Source organism: Falco cherrug, chromosome 2 (genome assembly GCF_023634085.1).
Source record: "Falco cherrug isolate bFalChe1 chromosome 2, bFalChe1.pri, whole genome shotgun sequence".
Taxonomy (NCBI): Eukaryota; Metazoa; Chordata; class Aves; order Falconiformes; family Falconidae; genus Falco; species Falco cherrug.
Window position 1 is genome coordinate 12640762 of NC_073698.1, and position 21597 is coordinate 12662358.

The 21597-nt window shown below is 41.4% G+C and overlaps 1 protein-coding gene across 2 annotated transcripts in view; it reads right to left on the reverse strand.

Annotated features, from left to right (window-relative positions):
* SESN3 (sestrin 3) overlaps positions 1-21597 on the reverse strand; it is a 44893-nt gene that overhangs the window by 14500 nt on the left and 8796 nt on the right. The window contains exons 2-6 of one of the 2 annotated variants that reach the window (XM_055701124.1): positions 6591-6656; positions 3299-3496; positions 2496-2678; positions 1870-2106; positions 145-313 (exon numbers count right to left, since the gene is read on the reverse strand). In XM_055701124.1, coding sequence (XP_055557099.1) covers positions 145-313; positions 1870-2106; positions 2496-2678; positions 3299-3496; positions 6591-6656 — 853 coding nt within the window. The remainder of the gene's footprint in view (positions 1-144; positions 314-1869; positions 2107-2495; positions 2679-3298; positions 3497-6590; positions 6657-21597) is intronic. The other variant, XM_055701125.1, reaches the window with a different exon arrangement.

Sequence of the window (21597 nt, forward strand, 5' to 3'; positions counted from 1 at the left end):
TGACAGGACCACCCTTACTACACTCCTACTAGACCAAGAGTCAGAATAAAGAAATGGACAGAAAAAGTTGAAGTCACTGAACTGGCCTCAATTGTTTAGTTCTTACAAAGCACAAATAAAAAGGAACTGGAAAAGCACAAATACCTCCACTAATTACTAGCAGACTCTCCTTCTTCTCCTTTTCAAAGCGAGTTGCCATTTCTTCCTGAGAGGCTTCTTCATCCTCTTTATCTTCTTGTAGCCTCTTCATCCTTTCCATTAAGGCCTCCAGCTCACTTAAAGAATCTGTGATCTGCAAAAACACCATGACATTCTGCAAAATTAGAAGATAGACAACGTGTGTCATCTTCAGACTTCATGCTTGACAACAAACGTTCTCAAAAACAGGTAGCAGCAGCAGCAAACACAAAAACTCAAGCCCGAATGCGTTTTGTCACATACAGCGCAGACAAACAGCTTTCAGACAGCCAGAAGCGAGCTGGGAAGTGTTAATCTAACCTATCGCAGTAATCTACTGCAGCAGGATTAACAGCAGAAAAGGTGGTGTTTGAATATGGAAGCCACAGTCACTTACAATATATATTCCACCACGTAGATGGCCCAGGGAAAGCCATCTGAGTGCCCTACGTGTTATCAGAAAACAACTTTTAATACTGAGGTAACTTATTTCAGTCTATCGGTAATGCAGAATACATTTCTGAAGAGATACAGTGCAATACTACAACACAGGAACACAACCTGAGACAGCAAATGAGCAGTTTTCATTATATGTGATCAAAATAACCGTTATGTTGACACTGTTTCTTGCTTTTGTGAAGGAACCAGGCCTCTCTGCTAGAAATACATCAGTCTGGAGTTCTGTGATCTGTACTCATAATTCAGATTTCTCTTAAGATAAATTGTTTGGTTTTTTCCTTTCCTTGTGATTCTGTTCTGGTGCCCATAGCTACAGTTGTTTTCTAGTATGCTACTCACTGCTTAACAAGCAGCACAGCTGCAGCTGCAGCCCACTGACCACTGCATATGGGGAATAAGACACACCAGCGATTTGAGCTAGCATGTCTTACAGCCCAGAAATTTAAGATACAGCAATTGAACTGACTGATCACATATTCACATTGTACTACTAAAATTTTTAAAAATTTATCTCATGACTCTGCTCATAATCCTGATCTTCCATCAAAGGCAATGAGGCTAATTCATCAATTGGTATTAAATCACAGACACATCACCAAAGCATTATAGAGCCACTTTCAGAAAAAAATCCGCATTTAATATTTTTATTATTATTTTTTATCATATTTTTTATTATTTGAAAAAAAATAAGACTTTATTAATTATTAATTGAAGTTCTCTCTTGGTTGATACCAAGACTAGAATACATTTTATTTCAGACTGTTCCTCCCATCTACATGGAAGTGTTTCAGAATTGACTTGTTTTGTGATTGTAGGCCATGAAGTCAAAATTATTGTTATTATGATGATGACTTCTGGGCTTTTTTTCCCCATTTCTTTTTTCATTCCACGTTAGGAACATGGATGACACAACGCTCCAGTCAGCGACACACTATCTGAAGAAACCTGGACTTCAAGCTTTCAGCTGAAAGTAAAGTTTTAGTCTTGCCCAATGGGTTGTGACATCAGCCATCAAAATCACAGCGCTGTCTGACTACCACCCACTGTTACAATGTGGTTTTCAATTGACTACACTGAAAACTGCTAGATGAACGTAAGAGTTACCAGATTCAAGCATTCCAGTAGAGTAGACAAAAACTTTCAGACTACCCTGAAATTTAAACAGGAAAGCATGGAAGAAAGCTTTCTAATGCAAAACAGAGGCAAGCAAAAGAATCTTCTTGCAACACTAACCCCAAAGTTGCTACTTGTGAGGGATGCATTTTCTATGTTGTTGTCATTGGCAAGATCACAGACACAGAAGTTGTTGACTGCTATAAGTCTGACTCCATTAGATGTATCCGGATCTCTCTCTGGATTAATGCCACTACCAAATACAAAACTTGCCAAGGCATGATAATGTGCCAACAGGACAACAGCATGCACCAGTTCAGGAAGAGACCAATTATTTTCCCCAGTCTTGACAAGTTTCTGAAATGAGAATAAAAAAAGTGTGAGTATAAAATTTCTTTTGGCCCCCTTTTCTATAAAACACTATGTATTTTAAAAAGGGATCAATTCCTTTCTTCCAATAATACTGTATTGTTCTTGCACGCTAACTCTCACTGGATTAAAAGAAAAGGAGATACCTAATGTATTACCTCTTTTCTTTTGGGATAATTTTAGTCAGTGCTATTCCTAAAAAGTAAATCTTGTGGGGTTTGTCACATAGAAGAACTTACTGGCTTATTCAGTACTCTAGTACTGCCCTGAATTTTTTACACTCAAGGTAATGAAGCCTAACCAGGCGCTTGTGTAATTCTTAGGAATTCTTATTACCGGACATTTACTGCTATTACAGAGCATGACTTAACAGGTACCTGAATGTGCTCCTTTGTGATTAGCCAGGGCCGGTGTGCAAGGAGTTTGTTTATTTCGTTCAGATTTTTCAGTCTTTGGGGAATGTATTCTAAACCATTCAACCACTCTGCAATCCCGCCAGTCTTCAAAAACTCATCAACGTGCATATTTATTAGGTAGGAACACTGATGTCTGGCAGCAGCCTGGAATCAGTAAACACAGAGGGGAAAAGTGCAGCACGTTAGTGTGTAATCTGATTTTGCTGCAAGTGGAAGACAGGTTACTAACACAAAACAGAAGTATAATTTCATTCCAAAGGGCTATGTTTTATATTGCAATGCATTTCTATACAGTACGGAGGATTCTCCAATAAAACGTCTCCAAGAATGGAGATCACACAACCACTCTTGGCCCCTGTTGCAACGTCATGACATCCTCATGATAAAAGCTGTTTTCCTAGTGTCCATCTGGAATTTGTTGTGACTGGAGTCCACTGCACCTCATCCTACTGCTGCACACTGATGGTTAAATATGAAGAAATAAGGTTACACAGCTTTAACCGCTCTCTGCAAAACCTCACTCTTGTGGCCATGTGAGAAGTGTATCATTGTAAGAAACAGGGAAATATGTTGCCAATTCCCCCCTCCCACTGAAAACTTCTGTCCAGGCATGCCTTGCTCTAATGAAAATCACCTACAAAAATTCATACTCTGTCAAAATATCACACTAGTCTCTCTTTTCCAAAGCCTTCCATTTTTCTTCTTTTTTAAATAACACAAGTCAAAGTTGCAGGAGAAACTATATATAGCCTGTTGGTACATACCATTATAGCAATGTAGTGCCTATAGGGCAAAGGAAGGGGCCCATCCATGCGCAGCATATAGAACTGGCTGCGGAGGAAAGACTCCAGGTACTGAGTATGGATACTCATGACCTGTGTGATGTTGTCCAGGCGACCAGATGTTGAGTATTCTTCCACAAGAAGATTAGTACGTTCATCCAAACCATTTGCTTGCATAACCTTAAAAATAAGATGGACAAACTTAACAGAGAAAGAGATTTTCTCTAGCTTTAACCCTGGAAAGAAGCATACTGCAATCTGAAAGGTTTGCTCGTGTACAACTTAAGAGACAATGCTGGAGATCCAGATGTGTATTTTTAAATACACATGCTTGCATGTGTGTGAATACACACGTACAGATGCTACTTGTATACTGAGAACTGAAGAGCACTTTACACTGTACCTCTGTTAATCTCCTGTGTTTCTATGAAAACCAAAACCATTTTTCTGTAGATATTCCCAAAACAGCTAAACTTGCAGATGCTTGAAGCCAAACCTGTAGAACAGAGCTGGAAGTAAGCAAGAGCTAAATGGAAAGTAAAGTCTTGTCTTTGTGGAAGTCAGCCAGTATAGACACCACCCCAGCATTCAGCCCTAAAACCAATTTCAAAATTAATGGAGAGGAACTGGGTTATGTAACCAAATCATAGAAACAGCCTGGCAATCTACCCCTTCTGTGCTTGTATAATTGAAGAGGAGATCAAATGCTAATTTGCCCATAACATTCAAGTATTATTTAGAATAGGAATTTAATGCTTTCTTTAAACAAAAGCTGTTCTTTAATTATTCCAACCAATCCAAACCTTGGGCACAAGATGAAATGAAACAGCAAAAGTGTAAGTAGTTCTTGCATTGCAAGCCCTGACACAGTATTAGTGCTGTTACTCAGCGTTTATCACCAAGAACAGCCATTCTCAACATGTTTGCCGCTGAAGTTACGAGCACAAGACTAGAATGCCCACTATTTATTCTGAAACTGCACAGTATTAAATGAGCCAGCTTACTACTGCAACCACCATGAAATGAGAAAACATTTTAGCTGGTTTACTGCACATGAAGATAGAAAGCACCTAAAACCAAGAAGATAAAATGCGGAAACTTTGAGGATACAATAGCTGAAATACTCCTATTCAAAGTAAGTTTCCCTTCTTTATGATGGGCTGATGAATGGACTGTGTCTCAAATATTTTTCCATCAAATCTTATATCGAAGGCACATAAAAAGAAACGCAAACAACATGCCACATTTTCACTTCTCACCACTGTACTTCCCCGTTTTATTTTGTGGGCCCAGAAAGAAAGGGAAGAAGCAGCTAGGCAGTTAGGCAGCTCCATCATGTTTACATTTCATTATGGCAGCTTTTCTGTGTTTTGTACCCAAAATGATGCCTCCGCAGTTTTCCTTAGGAATGTTTTTACCATTGGAACTTTATTCACACATTAGAGATCATCTTATCTCACTTATTACTTGTGTGTCCCTTGTGCCACTCCAGGAAGTCTTACCCTTCAGCAAGTGCACCTCCTGTGTGTGTAAGAGATCTTTGTCTCATTTAGTAGTTTCTTGAGGAAATCATACTTCCCGTGTCTCTGGCAAGGTTTCTAATCTTCTCCAGCTTGACAGGAGTTTTCCTTGTAACAGTACAAGTTACGGAGAAGAAATTCTGCTAACCAAATTGAAATATAATCCTGTAGGACTGCACTGTTGCTATGTTAGGCATAGCAATATGCTGCATTATTGCTTCCGAGATTTATCTCTACCTGTATTACCATCCCCTTCATACTGTATACGTACCTACTTCTGATTTATTACCATCCATGGAACCACAAACATGTTTTTTTATTCTGCTTGTAAAGCTTTATGGCACTTTAACAGGAACCTTTATAGTTAAGTTGTTATTGCTCTGTCAATATTCCTTCCATTACGACAATAAAGCAGGCTTTGACATGAGCAGTATTATTATAAAGATTTGTGAGACAGTCAGCGTGTTACTGATCTCTTAACTGCATCCTTTCTACCCAGTGTATTATTTTATGCCGAGGAGTGGGGGGAAAATGTAGTAATTTGCTTAAAAAACAGTATTTAACATTTGTTTGTGATACTAAATGGCTATTTTATCTATGCAGGTGGAGGTTCCCTACTTCTACTGGGTAACTGCTGGGGTTACTCCTTTCTGAAAGCTACTCAGTGACTCCTCCTGTACCCTTGGCTAGCAACTTTACCAAGTTTATCAGCTCTGAAAGAAAGTTATTAACAATTCTCCCAGAATATGTTACAATCTTAACTACACTTATTTTTCTACTTTTTATACAATTATTGACTTTACAAGAAAAATTACGTCATTACCAAGTTTGGCAACTCAATTTCATCTTGTATTTCACACAAAAGGGAAGTCCTTTTCACAAGTTTGGCCAGCTGGACCTCATTTTGCTCCCCTCTTCCCAAGTCTAAAAGACTCTTTTGGACCTCTCTTCCTTTTTGCTTCATTATGTTTTCTTGTTACCAGCCTTTACAGTCTGTTTGTTTCTCAATTCAAACCTTGCCGGTGTATAAATGGAGACAGATTCAGAGAACAGCAGCTACCTCATCTTCCAAAATGTCTTTTTGCCGTTCTAGCATATGAATTACCTGCCTTTAGCAACTACTTGAAACAAAACAAAAAAAAAGGTCCTGGTTTTAAGTGGGCCATCCCAAATTAGTTGATTGATAAATAATACTCTGTGAAGACCAAGATCACAGGAGAATACCACTAAAGCAAAGTTTCTACTTTCTGCAGCAAGCTGCAAATCAAGGTTTAAGTTGAACACTAAATCAAGGGCAGAAATTTTGAGTTTCAAGTGAAATCGTACCTTTCAACCATAAATTCTCTCAAGACCCACAGTTACAGTCTAAGAGTCAAGTCATATTTTCAGGTTCTCTCAAACTGAAGGTCAGACACTGCTCTGAGAGCTATATAATCATACCACTGCAGTACTGGACAGGCCTCCCCTTAGGCCTGGCATTAGGAGTAGTAAGTGATCATCCCCCAGGAGAAGAGCAGAGCCGGTGCTCATGGCTGTCTCCAGGAGTGCTGGCAACCGGAAAAATGTCAAACAGCACCGCTTGTGTGCGATGGCAGGGTGGTTCTTACCCACTGGGGCCTGCTCCAGAGAAACCATCACTTTTGCTGGCAAAGAGCTCATCCAGGTACCACGGGAAAGCAGGTTCATAAAACTGTCCTGTACTGTTTCCATTTCAAAAGCAACCACCCACCTGGCCCAGCTAACCACAAACTTACTTCATTCTCTGGTATAAAGGCACTTGGTCCTCTTGTCAATGGTGGGGAGACTTGCACTCTTTTTTCCTGCAAAACAGTCACATACTTTGGTCAACATCAGGAATAACATACTAACTTGCTTATTTTTCTCACAAGATGAGATCTTCAAGGCTTGGATTTGGTTCTCTTCCCAAGGACACCTGGCTGCTTTACAGCCAAGTGAGGAGGTGAAGCCACCACACTGAACTGGTTCCATCAGCGTCGCAACCCCTGTACTCTGCACGAATGAACAGCAACGATTTCAGCAAGGGATAAGACAGGAAAAAAGCAAAAAAGCTAATGCTGACTGGTTTACAGACCAGCCTGAAGATATATAGACAACAGCAATAAAACATTTGGCACGATGCTAAAATTAGCCATCGGATTGAATGGAAGTTGGGAAAGCGGAGGGGAAAAAAGGCCTCACTCGGGAAATTATAAGCAAAACGCCGTTTTCTTGAATATCAGCATCTGATGAGACCCTCACTGTTGCAAAGAGTGTACAGACTTTGTGTGCCAAACATTGGCATGTAAAGCACTGTCCATGCCAACCGGTTAAAGGCTTGTTCCAGAAACCCAACACAATGGCCGCCTCACTCAGCTGCCAACCCTGCAGGAGAACCCACGCGCCACGCAGGCCTTGCTGCGCATACCCTAGCTGGAAGTCATGAAACACCCTTTGAGGATGATATATTTAGTACACAACGGGCTGATAGCGTAACAAGAGCCAGAGAACTATTTTGATTTATGAGGAATAAGAAATTGAACTAAGATAAACTGTGGAGGCTTTCACAGTGTGGCTGCTGACAGCCAGAGGGGTAGAGGGGACCTGGAGGGGCTGGCTGCTCCTCTGGCTTCACCAGGGGCAGGAACAGCACTGTCCATGCCATTCCTGACCGATGTTGGTCCACCTCCTCTTAGACCCTCCTGAAGGTTCCTCTGTCTCCCTGGGTCATTTATTTTGGTGACTAACTCCTCAGACCGTTATGAAGTTTTCCTAATGGTCCAGCCTGAATTTCCTTGGCAGTCATTTAATGCCACTGCCTCCTGTCTTTTCTTCTCTTCCTCTTCATGGTTGTATTTCACCTATCTGGGAACTATGGCTGCACACTTTCTCAAGTCCCCAGCTGCACCACAGCGTTTGTGACTCTCAGTAAGTCATCCACCAACAGCAGGATCGGATTTGCATACTAAATATTTTGAGACCTTAACATGGAAGTCCGAGGTTTTCCATAACAAATGACTCTTAAATACCTCTGCCAGGGGGGCTTAGGCTTAACTGCCATGTGCATAAACAGCGGTGCCGGTCCCAGAAGGAGCGTTCCACCAATTTCCACACAGGAAAATGAAGCCACTGGAGCTGTGTAACTATTGTCCTGCTCCTTAAAAACATCCTGTCCTTTCTAAATTAGATTATGAAAAAACATGCAAAATTCAGAAGTGATTATTCACCAAAGATGTTCCAAAGCAAACTCTCACAGGACAATTACATTTTTGACTTTGGCATAATTAGCTGCTAAAAGATGCAAAAATAAGCTGAATGTGCTGTGTGAAGCCCAGCAATCAGGAGACAACTTACTGCAACCGCTGCCTGCTGTCATAATCCCAAAATCCCATAAAATACTTACGAATCAAATGTACTCAGTCTGAAGAAAGAAGAGAGGGTGCAGAGAGACTGGGTACCTGCACATGCAACCCCTTCCTCACACAGCTACACAAGGTGCAAGAAGACATCCTTCTAAGCTTTAACTACACAATCTTGCTGGCAGCCAGTCATTTCTGCCAACATTAAAAAAAGAAACACTTTCAAGATTACTATTAAGGTTGCGTTTTACTTGTTTTATGATTAAATTAGAGTTTAAAACCTTCACTTCATACTGCATAATCTCGAGGAAGCAGCTTTCACAAGCAAGACAACTTGGTAGCTGCAAACTGCCAGCTCTCCCTGGAGCACAGGTCTGAACCAGAGCTGAATGCCTTCTCCATCCTGCTCTCTGACCTATACCCTGCTTCTTCAGGCTCTGCAAAGCTGGTCCTTGAGGCCAGACTAGGGCAAAAAAACGCACACACTCCTTCTAGCAGGATCTGGCCTCTGTTCCCCCATTTCCCCACTCCATGTGACTGCTATTACTCCTTTGACCCTGCTACTGCTGAGAAGGAGGAAATGGTACTTAGTTGGATGAATGCAGGCAAGTTTCTCCAATGAACTCCTGTGAATGACAACAGAAAGCCGAGGAGACAGTCAGACACGAAAAATTAGACGTGTTAAATATACCACAAAAAAGACAAAACCCAGCTCCTTTTGGGTGGTGACAATTCTAAAAAACGCAAGCCTAAAAAGAACAGACAACCAGCCAAAACAAGAACAAAAAATCAAACCCCCAAACATGGCAACTCAAGTTGGTGTGTCTAATCACAGTACACTTCCAGGGAGCTGGGTTTTTTCTATATTAGAAGTGTATGCTCTTCCCTTCCATCAACACAAAAGTTCTTTTGCTTTCACGCCAAAGCTTTTAATTTATTAAAACTGGTTCAAACAAGCTTGTCAGAAGGAGCAAACATCATCTGGTTGCACAAGTTCTCAGGATGCTATTAATAAAAACATGGGAAGTTTACAAGCATTAAGAAAGATAATGTTGGCTTTGTTGAGCTGTACATACGAACCACTGCATCTCGGCACGCTTTATCTAGAGCAGTGATTTAAGTCTACCCAAGAACCCAAATATGAAAAACTACGTATGGGAACTGCAAAGCAACTTTGCAGATACATGATCCTTTATGGTGAAAGTTCTTGCAAAGCTTCTTGTTTCTCAAGAGAGCGGGTTTGTTTTCCTGTCCAACTAGTCTTTGCAGGTTACACTAGCTATCGCTAAGTCAACCAGGGTCCCAAATACCTTGTTTGAAATTGGATTCTTACGCCAAGTTGAAACAGGTTGCTCAGCAACAATAATGCTGCACACATATCAGCCATTTTCTGCTTCTCGTTCCTCCAGAAACACATTACCACAGTATGAGTAAGTTCTCTTAAAAGGTTTGCAACACATTCCATTTACATTAAGACTAGCACCTTCTGGGGGAGTGCTTCTTCAGAAGGAAAAAGATGATGAAGAGCTTCAAAGATAAGCACAGAATACCGAGCCCAGGCAAGTTACTAGGAAAAGGGCCACTACAAGCCAGAGCCTAGAAAGTGGCTTTGCAGTAGCATGCTGCAGCATCAGACAGCAGAACAAGACCTCTACAGAGCATGGGAGAGCTGCTGCAGGAATTCATGAAAAATCAGGTCTGAGCAAGCTTTACCTGTGACTTGCCTTCTGTCCTTAAGCTGCACTTGCAATGGTGTCAGGAGCTAAATATCAGGAATTGTTATGGTGACAAAGTAAAACCATTTTGTAATTCCATGTCTATAATTTGCAAGGAACAACTTCATCCCTGGGCGAACTCTGCCCAAATTGCACAGAGCCAAAAACTGTGACCTGCCATCTCCAGGTTTATTTTTAGTTGTGGCACTGACTGCGCACCCTCCCTCCAGAGCCAAGAGGCTGCGGGCACTGGGACATGGCACCTGCATCTCAAATAGCTGTTAGGCTGCTGTGGCAAAGGAAGGGATGCCAGAGCCGCTTGGCTGGCGACATAGCCGTGAAGCCCAAGCTGGAGCAAGCATGAGGCTGGCCGGCACTGGGACAGCACAGCAGCTTTCCTCCCAAAGCCTGAAGCAAAAGAAATAACCCTTCCTCCTCTTCGCTATCACATGAGTCACCATGTCCTCAGGCTTTAAAGAAATAGCTATTTTTAGCAAGCTCTAAAAGGAGGCTGTTTTATTTGAGAACAGAGCTGCTAGCTGGCGGGGCTGATTGAACAGCTGGTTTAGAAAGTGCTTCTGAATACCCATGAACGCAGAAAGCGCAAGTGAGAAGCAAGTGGTTGCACTAATGCGGGTGCATGAGAGCTCCTCATACACATGGTGCACAAAAACTAATTCATACTGAACTCAGTATCAAGGTGGTTATGCTGCAACTGGGAAGAAAAATCAAAAATCACAGGGAGGAAACATTTTGCACCTCAGGAGGGAATATGGCAAGTGGTGGCAATGCTACCACTCATGTCCCTGCAAATGCCCAGAGCAGTGCAAGCGGCTGGGAAACACCTAGAAAGGGGCTCAGAGCTTCCACTGACAAAAACTGCTATCATTATAAAGACATTAGGATAATTGGGCACTATATGAAACATAAATCCTAAGGGCATTCCAAAATTAGCTCCTCCTGAGGAAGAAACTCTTTTCCCTAAACAAGTAGGAATTGTTTTTTGGGGAAAGGCAATGAATATTTTGCTACCATCTAGCATTTCTAAGGAACTGTGGTTTAAATTCAGTGGTCTATCTCTTTATAATACTCATTATCATCTGTGTCAATTATCTGAGTTGAGTCCATCACTGGGACACCTGGGGGGGAGCAGAGAACTGGGTTTAGGACTCCCTATCTGGGGCTGAATCTCCCCAAAGGGATCGATTTTTTTCCCAGTCTCAAATTTATCTTAAAGTTCTTCAAAATCGAAATACACCAGTTCAGTCTCACAGACTCGACGCTGCAGATCCCACTTTGGTTTTCAGTCTGACAGACACAAATGCCATGAATTTTAGTTCACACGGTACAGGCAGTATTATTTGGTGGTGGTTGTGGTTAAACCCCTACCTACAGACTGGTTTCTGCTACCCCCACTATTGCTCACTGAACACGTTTCCACTTTCAGTTCTTGGATCCTGAGGCAGGGTCTACCTCCACCTGCTCTGATCACAGTCAAATGTTCTGGGTTTCAGTAAATCCTACCACGATTTTACAGTCATACTGGACCATCTGCTCTTTCCATCCTTGCTAAAGACAGAAGAAAGGATGAAAACAAAAGTAAAAAATAAAAAGTTATCTGAACACTGATTGTATCTTAGCTTTTACTATTATTCAAACCTTTCCTTAGGATGTGGGAGGGCTTTTCTTTATTTCTACATATGCCAAGTTGTATTTTAATTTATCCACCTAACTTTGTCAGAGGAAGAGCAGTTTAGAAAGTTTATGATGGCGTTAAGTTTATGATGCATCCAACTCATTTCAGGTGGAAACTTTAATACTTTTCATAGATTTACAGAGGATTAATGTAGTATTTAAAGCTACACATAGTCTTGCTGACTAAAAGGAAAACTTAATAGTCATCGTTTACTTGCCTTCACATGTCAGTACTCCAGGGAGGTTCTGACTGACAAGAATAAAAAAGCATATTCATCAAAGCTGTGAAATTTTGAAATCTACTGACAAACATTTCTTGGTGCATCATTTTTTAAAGAAAAAAAATCTGTTTATGGCATTTCATGTAATAAAACCAGGGGCTTTATAGCTTCAGAATGTATCTTAAATTCATCTCAAATTAAGTTTGCATTGCAATTTCAAAAATTTAGATACACATTAGAAGGGTAAACCTTGGTGTCCTGTTTTTCAAAACAATTTCCATACAGAAAGAAAGGACAAAGGAGAAAATAGGAAGAGGGGCAATCTGAATGATGCACAACACTTCACATTTGCTGACAGTGCAGAACTCCTCTTCATGACTGACCCATTCCTGTAATTAAACTGAGGACGTACCTCCAGAAGCAATAAAAGAGGTGTTCAGAACAAACAACGTCAAAATGTTGAGAGTTCACGAAGTAAAAGTCCTAGCCTACAGTCATTTGTTAAGGGCATTTCAAGTGTTTTGCAATGGTTTCTTCCTCTTAACAGACTGTACGAGTCCAAAAATGCAAACTAGGTGATAAAGATGAAAATTAGCAGAGGAAGTCAAACAGTAGGAAATCTTTTTTATGGAACAGCATTTCAAAATACTTAAAACAGTCACTGTTAACATTTAAGAATTTGGCATCTTTGTGCCTAACAGCTGATGAAGTGGTGCAAGGAGCTGGGAAGAGAGCCAGTGCAGTACAATTGATGGGGAGCTTTTGCTTTGGTAACAGGTTACAGCCCTTTTGGACTTCATACAATAAAAGGAAGCCTATCCCAAGTTCCCATCCCTCCACCAGCTATTAAGAACACAATCCACACTAATTAGAAACCAAAGGGCAGCAATTTCTACCCAACTCAAGATGGATGGCCAGGCAGCAGTAGTCTAACAGCGGTTCCTCGATCTTTAGAAGATATCCGGTATACTCATCCTATGGAGAAAACCTCAGAAGTGAACACATAGTTACTGGCAGAAAAGCCTATTGCCTTTTTCATAAAGAAAACCTACACCTACATCCTTTTTTATCCTACTTCTGTTGCACTACCTTCCCTGTCCTGGAGATAATTTCTAGTAACCAAAACCAACCTTCAACTACATCTGGGAGCAGACAGGCAAGGACTGCAAGTCAAGTCAAACACCAGAGTAACAGGTATGCTGCAAAATACTTCTTTATTTAAGAAGCCTGAACTGTGTTCTGCATTTTTGTCAGTACAGATCTGAATATACCAAGTAAAAGATACACCTATAACTTACTCTTGATATAACTGGAGTAGTACATCTGAGAAAGGCTGAGGTTCCGGACTGGAAAAATGGTTAGATCTTCAGATTGGCTCAACTAAAGGTGTCAAGTCAAACCTAAACATTGACTATTAACACATGAAAAAGATGAGAGACAAACAGCTACTTCTACTTCCCTGTTGCTAAAGAATCACTTCTATCCAATTTAAGGCAAACTTCAAAACCTGAGGTCTTAGTCATGCCCCAATCCTTACCAGATACCAAGGGTGAAACTCAACCGACCAAACACAGACAGCCAAATCAGAGTTAGCTGGCTGGATCCTGGTTACAAGCGAAAAAGTAAGCTGATGTCTAACTCGGGATGAGATCAGTTGTGCCATGGGAAGCCTGGTTTTCCTCCAGAGACTAACAGGAATCCACAGCTAACCAGGTCAAACGCAGTGGTCTGAAGTTAGGCAAGACATGTACTACCAGCAGACAACAAATGGGTCTTCTGGTCTATTTCAGCCTTCAGGAAAAAACCAACCCCAAAACAAAACACCAAAAACTGAGCCAAAAGAAAAAAAAAAAAAAAAAAAAGAAAAAAGAGACAAAGCAAAGCTTCCCTCATCAGTCCATGGGGAACCTCACCTCCTTCCCTCCTTTTGCACAACCAACGGTAACACTGGATTTTGTGTGCTCCCCAAGAAATGCCCTCAGGACAGATCCTCCTGTGATTGTCAAGATGACTCAAGATTCTGTGAGCATGGCAGAAGACCATTTTCTATATTTCAACAGCATCAGATATCAAGAGCAAAAGTTACAGTGGAAAACTTCAGTGGTTTAAGCTGGGACTTGTTTTATCTGTACCTTGGCCCACTTCCACCTTCAGATTTAGTCCAAGTCTGACATACTGAGACCAGTATTAGCTAGTTTGGGAAACACAGCCTTTAGCCACTAAATTGGCAAAACTGCCATCACGTTAATCTGCCACACCATCAGCCAGGACAGCAACGCTGCTTGCTAATGAAGAGTCTCTGAAGCAGCACGGCATACCCGTTAATCCGCCACCTCCCATGCAGAGAGCTGCCTCATCCTGCCTGAGCACAGCCCATCCACCCAAGCCTGGTTTCTCTCTGCCGGCGGGGTCCCATGTGCTTGGGAGGCTGCATGCTCAGCGTGGGCATGGGCCACGCATGTGGACTCCGTCCTCCTGCAGAGAGACCGTTATCAACTTCCCCATTCGATCCACGGAGCAAACCGCTGCCAACAGGTAGAACAAACATTTGATAGAAAGTACAGATAAAACAGCAGCTGCTTTGACAGACCTGAAAGAATACCTAAATTAACTACTGATAGCACAGCCTCTTTACTGTACAGTAGTTGAATGGTTAAATACTTGAATTCATAGACACACACACGTTTGATTTATTGGGCATACTGCCAGTCGGAGAGGCATAACTGGTAGATATTAAAAAAAAAAAAAAAGACAGACCCCTAGGGTTATGTAAATCTGTCATGTATCTCTGGCAGAACTGCCTCCCAAGAGTGCTCTGCTGAATTTTTAATGGAAGCATTGTCTGAAAATACATGCCTTCTAAGCAAGCAAAATTGAATGGTATTCATCCATACTGTAAATGCATAATGGCATCCTTCTACTGTGAAGAAAGTTGGGTTTTTTTAAAGTATTTCAGAGATGCTAAATGTTTGAAATACTAGATTAATATAACAGCAGCACACAGCAAAATACTCCCAACAATGTATTTTAAAGAAAACCTTTAACGGACTCCATTGCAATTCATGCTGGAACATCCTCAAGTGCTACAGTATTCCAGCAGAGACCATCATCACCAAGGGTTTGTCAGAAGGAAGATGCATTTAACCGCAGGTTACTATAAAAGCAAACTAGGAGAACTGTTTAACCAGGGACTGGCACGGAGGCTGCATTCCCTCACCTCTCCTCTTTGGCACTGCTGTTGCATTCACTGTGACAAAGAGCAGAGCGAGAGAATTCAGGCGCAGTGTGCCCTAAACCACTAAGATTTAGGTTTTTACCAAGGGTTAAGACTTAAGGTTGCATCACACTGCAGTCACTAGCACAACTGCTGCTCTTCTAGAAATATTTAAATCTAGGTTTAAAGAAGTCCTTCACCAACAGTCAGTTTTAAAGAAGTCTTTGGTTAATGGTTCCTAAGCCAGGCGGGTGCATAGAGCTTGAGAAATTGAATGTTAATTCAGCCACTGCTGAGTTTTCAGTTGAAATGCTGAAGTTAGTTCAGACTGTAATATCATAAAAACATCTGCTCACAGCAAGTATAGATACCTACCTTTGCACTTTGATGTAAAAGAATAAGAACAATAACCTCCTCTGATTAGCATCTCAATCCCCCTGCAGTTGCAGGGGAGGAAGCTGGGCTCTGACCTCTGCACCAGCTCACTAAAGCTGTTTCCTTCACAGCTTCAACTACTTGCGTGATAGGCCATCAGAAGAAACAAAGCTACACAGGTGTCCTGGCCACACAAGGTATTTTGCTGGCTCAGGTGTTAGTCAAGCAATGTTCACGACTATTGTTAAACACTGTATGTTTACTAACTACCAAGCACTGGAAGTGCAGGGATCCACCATAGAGATTAACTCAAGAATGCAAAGGTTGAGGATCTTCCCAAGGTGAAAACTCTTTCACCTATAGCTATGAGATCTCAGACCATATAGTCCTGCTTCCCTGGCACTTCCACTACTTTTCACATGCAATGTTACTGCTGGGTTACAGCTCTTGCTTCTTGTAGCTGTTCTCTTAAAATGCAGGAGGTGATGCACTCTCTCAGCTCCTCTGATCAGCCAACTGGTGAAAACCAATGAACCAGGACATTTGAGTGGAAAGTCTGAATTTTAGCAGGAAAGCAACACACATGCTGCACAGGAGCATTTTGTTACCTGGGGCATCTTCACTGCACCTCCAGGAACAGGTAAAATCGCAGAAGCCCCACACTCCAGAAATAAACTCACCACGTGTCCCTGCCCATCCTCCGTCTTGAGAAGTCTGTGTCCTGGTAGTGTTTTCAGCTCGTTAAGAACTACTACTGAGCAAATAAATTGTGTCCCAGAATATGCTGCTACAGAAACTTGCTCCCAAGCACCTTTCATCTACCAGGTACTATATAAAACCAAATTCTATTCTGAGACATAATAAAGTCAAACAGATGGCAGAAGCATGGGTTTTCAAACTGCCTTTCCCACACATTTTATGTACAAAATTATCATAGTAGTTATTTTAAATCTGTGTGCAGGAACTCTCTTAAGAATCATGAAAGTAGCTTGCCAAAATTCAGAAAAACAAATCCTCTCACCCAGATAAAAGAAGGAAATGTGCTCAGCTCAGTACTGGAGCCCCCCCACGGCTAGCCTTCTGCCACCTTTTCCACATAGGATTGTGAAACACAGTAGCTGGAGTCTTGGAAAGCTGCTCCTGAACTGCTGAGCTTGCTGTCACAAGTATGTCAAGATATTTCAATGGACTGCCTCTTGGCTGTCACAGGCCATGCACAGTGTGCTTTTACCACCTCCAGTAAAAGGATTACGAACCAACTGGCAGGTGACAAGCTCAAGCGGAGGTTCTTAATCTTTCCCACAATGTACAACTAAGCTGTGGAAAACCTTGCTGTAAGATGCCATGGACACCATAAGTTGGCATGTCTAAAAGTGAATTGTTGAGCTCATGGAACAGAAATGCAGGAACGGTTATTAAATATGGAGAAATCACCTCCAGCTCAGCAGGTTTTCAAGTTGCAAATACCTGGAGACTGGGGGACAGGGCTGAGGGACGGTCATGATGAACTTCTTTTGTGCCCTCTTCCTGAGATACTGTCCCTTGGCCACTGTCAAGAGGCAGGACACAGAGCTTCCATCTGACCCACTATACCCGCTCTAATGCTGTTATATATCTGCAGCAGATTGGTTCAATACTACTACTTTTTTCTATAAATGCTACTAAAAAAGTGAAACCTATTTTCTATTAGAGATAGGAATTGGTGTCACCCAAACAAGGGGACATTTTAGCTAAACCAGACCACTGTAGAAACAAAGCACTGTGCTAATGCAGTGTAAAGATGCAGCCCACCTTACGGAGCTCCTTAGTGCCTGGGTGAGCGTTTCTACACTGGTCAACACAGGTGGTATCGTATCATCTGCTTCATCATCTTGAGTACATTACACTTCAATTATTTACTAACTTGTTTTTAGGAAGCAAATGTTATTTTTCTCCTTTTCTGAATGCACTTCATCAACAGTTACATCAATTTAGATCTGAAAAAGGTGAAGAACCACACACCACACCCCCCAAGAGTTAAAAAATGTAGACAGTATAAATATGCACCCTCCTTACTCACCTGATGGGCAGATGATGTTTAAATTGATGGTATCTACCTGGAAGAACATAAGCAGACATGGGCTATGCTACCACACCAGAAGAACTTTAGCTAAGCTGTTCACATTAACACTCAAGCCCACATAAAAATATTAAAACACGAGGCTGACATAAGGTTTCTAGTCCGTAGCAAACAGAACCTGTGGTTGACATCCCTTAAGATTTTAGAAGTTAATCCATTGAAAAGCTTTTTAAAAAAATGCGAAGCCCCTTTGGCACAAGTTTCTCAGATGAATGCTCACGTACAATTGATGACTGCTAAGCATCTCTGTTACAGTTTAAATAATGTAAGGAACACTGATGCTGTTCTCGTAGCACTGCTTGGAAAGGAACAGTTCCTCTGGACATCCAAAAGGAGCAACATCCTTCTGCTTTAAGAGAAGCACCTTTTTTTACCATCTTTCTTTGGTTGATGACTCAAACAGAAAGAACGTGCCAGACAAAAAATAACATCTCCCTGACTAACATGCTTTACCTCTAGCCTAAAGGTACAATTTCCAAGAGCAAGCACCTTGTTGTCTAAGCCAAGATTTTAAGCCTTTTTTGATTAGTTGACTCGTAAGCATTTTTCAAAAGGAGGTGGCATCTACACCATGCCTCTGAGTTTACTGAAGTAAGTTTTCTTACACAGTCTCCTTGGAAGAAGTCCACAGAATCTTACAGGTGCCAGGGCCACAGACGGAAAACCATGGGTGAGCCCTTTCGATTCTTCACCTGATAGGAAATCCGTAAAAGAGTCATCAATTAGAGCGAATTATTTCTCCAAGAAGTTTTGTTTGCAAAGGCTGGAGACCATTTTACAACGACCAAGGAGCTTGACACACTGTTTTATGTTTGGTTAATCTGGGAGAGGTCTGGGCAAAAGGCTGACAGAGGAAAGGCTTCATGTTGGAAGCATGTCTGAAAGCCACCAACTTGCTGGAACAACCGTAACAATACTTGCACTCAGGCAGTTTCTTCCTCTTTCCTCTTCTTTTTTTTTTTTTTAAAGAACATTTTGCATCTTAAGCTACATCTTACCAAAGTGAGTCATTACCGTGATAAAATCTCCAAAACACATTGACTTAATGTGGCTGAGCTGGTGGCAACAGAGACCTGAGGTATAAATGTATTTTCCTGACAGAGCTTAAAAGAGATGCTGATTTTCAAAAATGAAGACTCATAACTGTTACGGAAGATTTATTGCATGTAAATACAGAGACGTATCCAGAGACAGATAAACTATTCCTGCCTTCTTCAGCCGTCTAGGCCAGCAGTTTGGCAGAACTTCAGATTTACCTCCAGCCTCAGAGATGACAGGCACTACCGTGTCCTCACATTGCTGCCTACACTTTTACTAAGAGGACTTTCGGCTATGTTTTAGTGGCTCAATGACTCTACAAAATACCACCACCAAGTACTACAGAAATAATAAACACACTTGGTTTATACCCTGCCCGAATGAAGCCTTCTGCAGCTACGGCAGAGTGATTAACATGCATTGTCTAATGAGACCCTTCATTGCATTCCACTCTGCTTGCTCCTTTTCTGAATGAAGTCATCAAACCCAAACTGAAACCTTTGCATCAGAGTAAGCCCAGCTCCTAAGAGACACGTTCACAGCCTTTATTTGCACTCAGCTTAGCTCTGTACAGACAGAAGTTACGACCATACAACGGGTATTCCAACTTTTCTGGGGAACAAGAACCGACGCCATAGACCTAGCTTCTCAAACAAGACAAATTACTCATGTTGAATGGCTGGATGCTACCTGTTAAGTATTCATGTGGCACAGCTTAACCCAAAGGAGTGTCCCATACAAAACAGCAACAGCACTGAATAGTCAAACTGCTTTTGCTTGTACTGCAGGTTTCTGTTGGATAAATAGGTCAAGTAACTACATCTTTATCTAATACATTTTGCATAAGTAACCTAAAGAGCAGGGGCATGGAGGGAGACCTTCCTTCCATGTTCATTCCCATTTTGCTTTTCTAACCCACGTGTGAAAGACAGCTCCAGCGCACGCTCCCTCAGAGCAGACTGTTCTCTTTCCACTTGACTTCAGCTCAGGTGTAACAACCACCAAGCTCCATCTCCCCTGAAGAACTACAACGTTGGCTGCAGGCTCCTTCAGCCTTTAATTACATTACAGTTGACCTTTTCAACCAACACACCTTTTCTTCTAACTACTTGTGAAGCACCAGCACCAAAGCGAGACATGAAGTTTTAAATGGCTGGAATAAAAGTCACCTATCTCAAAGCAGGTTCTACCTGCATGATGCCTGATGTTCCTGCCTCATCCAATGTTTCCCCAGTAACACAAAATTTACAACTACCAATGCAATTGAACAGTTTGGGTTTTCTGGAAGGAAAGTCTCTGATTCTCCTGAATCATTTAATACAGCATGCACTGGTTGGAATTCTTCTGGTTCAACACTTCCACTGTATTTGTTTAGATGTGGAGACTGCAAAATGTAAAAATACTACATATGGTGGAGAAACAGAATAAAAATAACTACAAGGAAGAATACAAAAGGCTCTGATTCTAGTTCAGATGCATCAGAACTTATCTTCTGTATTCCAGAGGGAGAAGCTAGCCAGTCAAAATGACCTGTTGACTAATGAACATCATGCACCTGAAGCATTGTTTCAATGGATTTCCTACCACTGTGGACTGGAAGTTTCCACCGCAGGATGTTTCCACCACAGGATGCTAACAAAAGAGTCCTGATTCAGTTTTCTAGCAATAGCGCTCTGGAGTGAAAACTGCTGCAATGAAGTTAAAGAGGACTTAAAACATGGGTGCTAGAACAGCCGCGTGGCACCCAATGGGTGTTTCAATCAGCCTTTGGAGGGAACAGAACAAGCCTGCTTGTAACAGGGAGAGAAATGTGGTGCTTTAACTTTGAATTTTATTTATAGTGTGTTGTTATCAGCTCGTTACTACACAAGAACAGTGACAACTTGTGAATTTTAACAGCATGCTTCTACCTCACATGCACTTCGTACCATCTATAACGTATGTGCGCAGCCACTCTAAACTCAGCCTACGGAGTCAACAGCATGAGTGCTTCCACATAAACAGTTGTCTTAATTTTCTAATTCTAAGCTAGTTATAGCAGTAAGGCAATGAGTGCCCAGCAGAATAATCAAATCCTCATGCCAATTCCCTGGGAGGGTCATGGTTCACTCTGCCCGCTGAACAGCCTGTGGGTATTTGTGTGCAGGCAGCACAGTTGATTTCAAGACACAAAACATATTGTAGTAAAGCAACATTTTGAGTGTTCTTCCATGCTGGATGAGATCCAACTGGTGTCAGGTAGAATATTTAGACAGCGTGTAGGCGCTCCATTTCATTAGAGGTCTAATCAAATTTCTAAATGCTAGAACAAATTACTATTTCCACACCTCTAATCAGCAATGAGGGTGCTTTATGGAGAAGAATGTCAATCAACTCTGAGGGAATATTTTTTATTTTTTTAGTTAATAGGGATAATTACATTAAAACAGATTTAGAACCATATGGCCAAAACCCCTCCAGATACATTTAGCCAATAATGTAACTATATTCCCTTCACCACATGCTAAAGCAGGAGATATTAAACATATTTACAAGCACATGCTATTAAATCAGGTTCAGCGCTGTTAAGATACTGTCTTATTAAATAGTTTTTAACTGCACAATTCATACAGAGGAGAGAACATATGCTGGCTTTCAGTTGTTTTGTTTATATCAGCCAGAGCAAATCCAATGCAGTAATGAACATCCCAGAGACAGACAGAAGATGATTCTGAGTAAGCAGCTCTGTACTACTCTAAGAATGGCTTACATCGAGACAGCTAGTACTTCTTCACCAACATCAACGTAACTCTTGTGTTACTTCGGTTACGTGAAATTGCTCAGAAGCACAAATTCTTAATTCTCAAGTAACCTCCAAGTCACACTTCATGTTCATTTTTGTGCAAAAATGTTAAGTCAGGAGTCATCCTTTCAACCATTCCTCCCTTCTAAGGAAGAATTCAATGGAATCTTTAAAGTATCAATTGACTGTAAAAGAATTTACGATTACTTACAAAGAACTTACAGCTTCTCTCTAGTTTCATGTCAA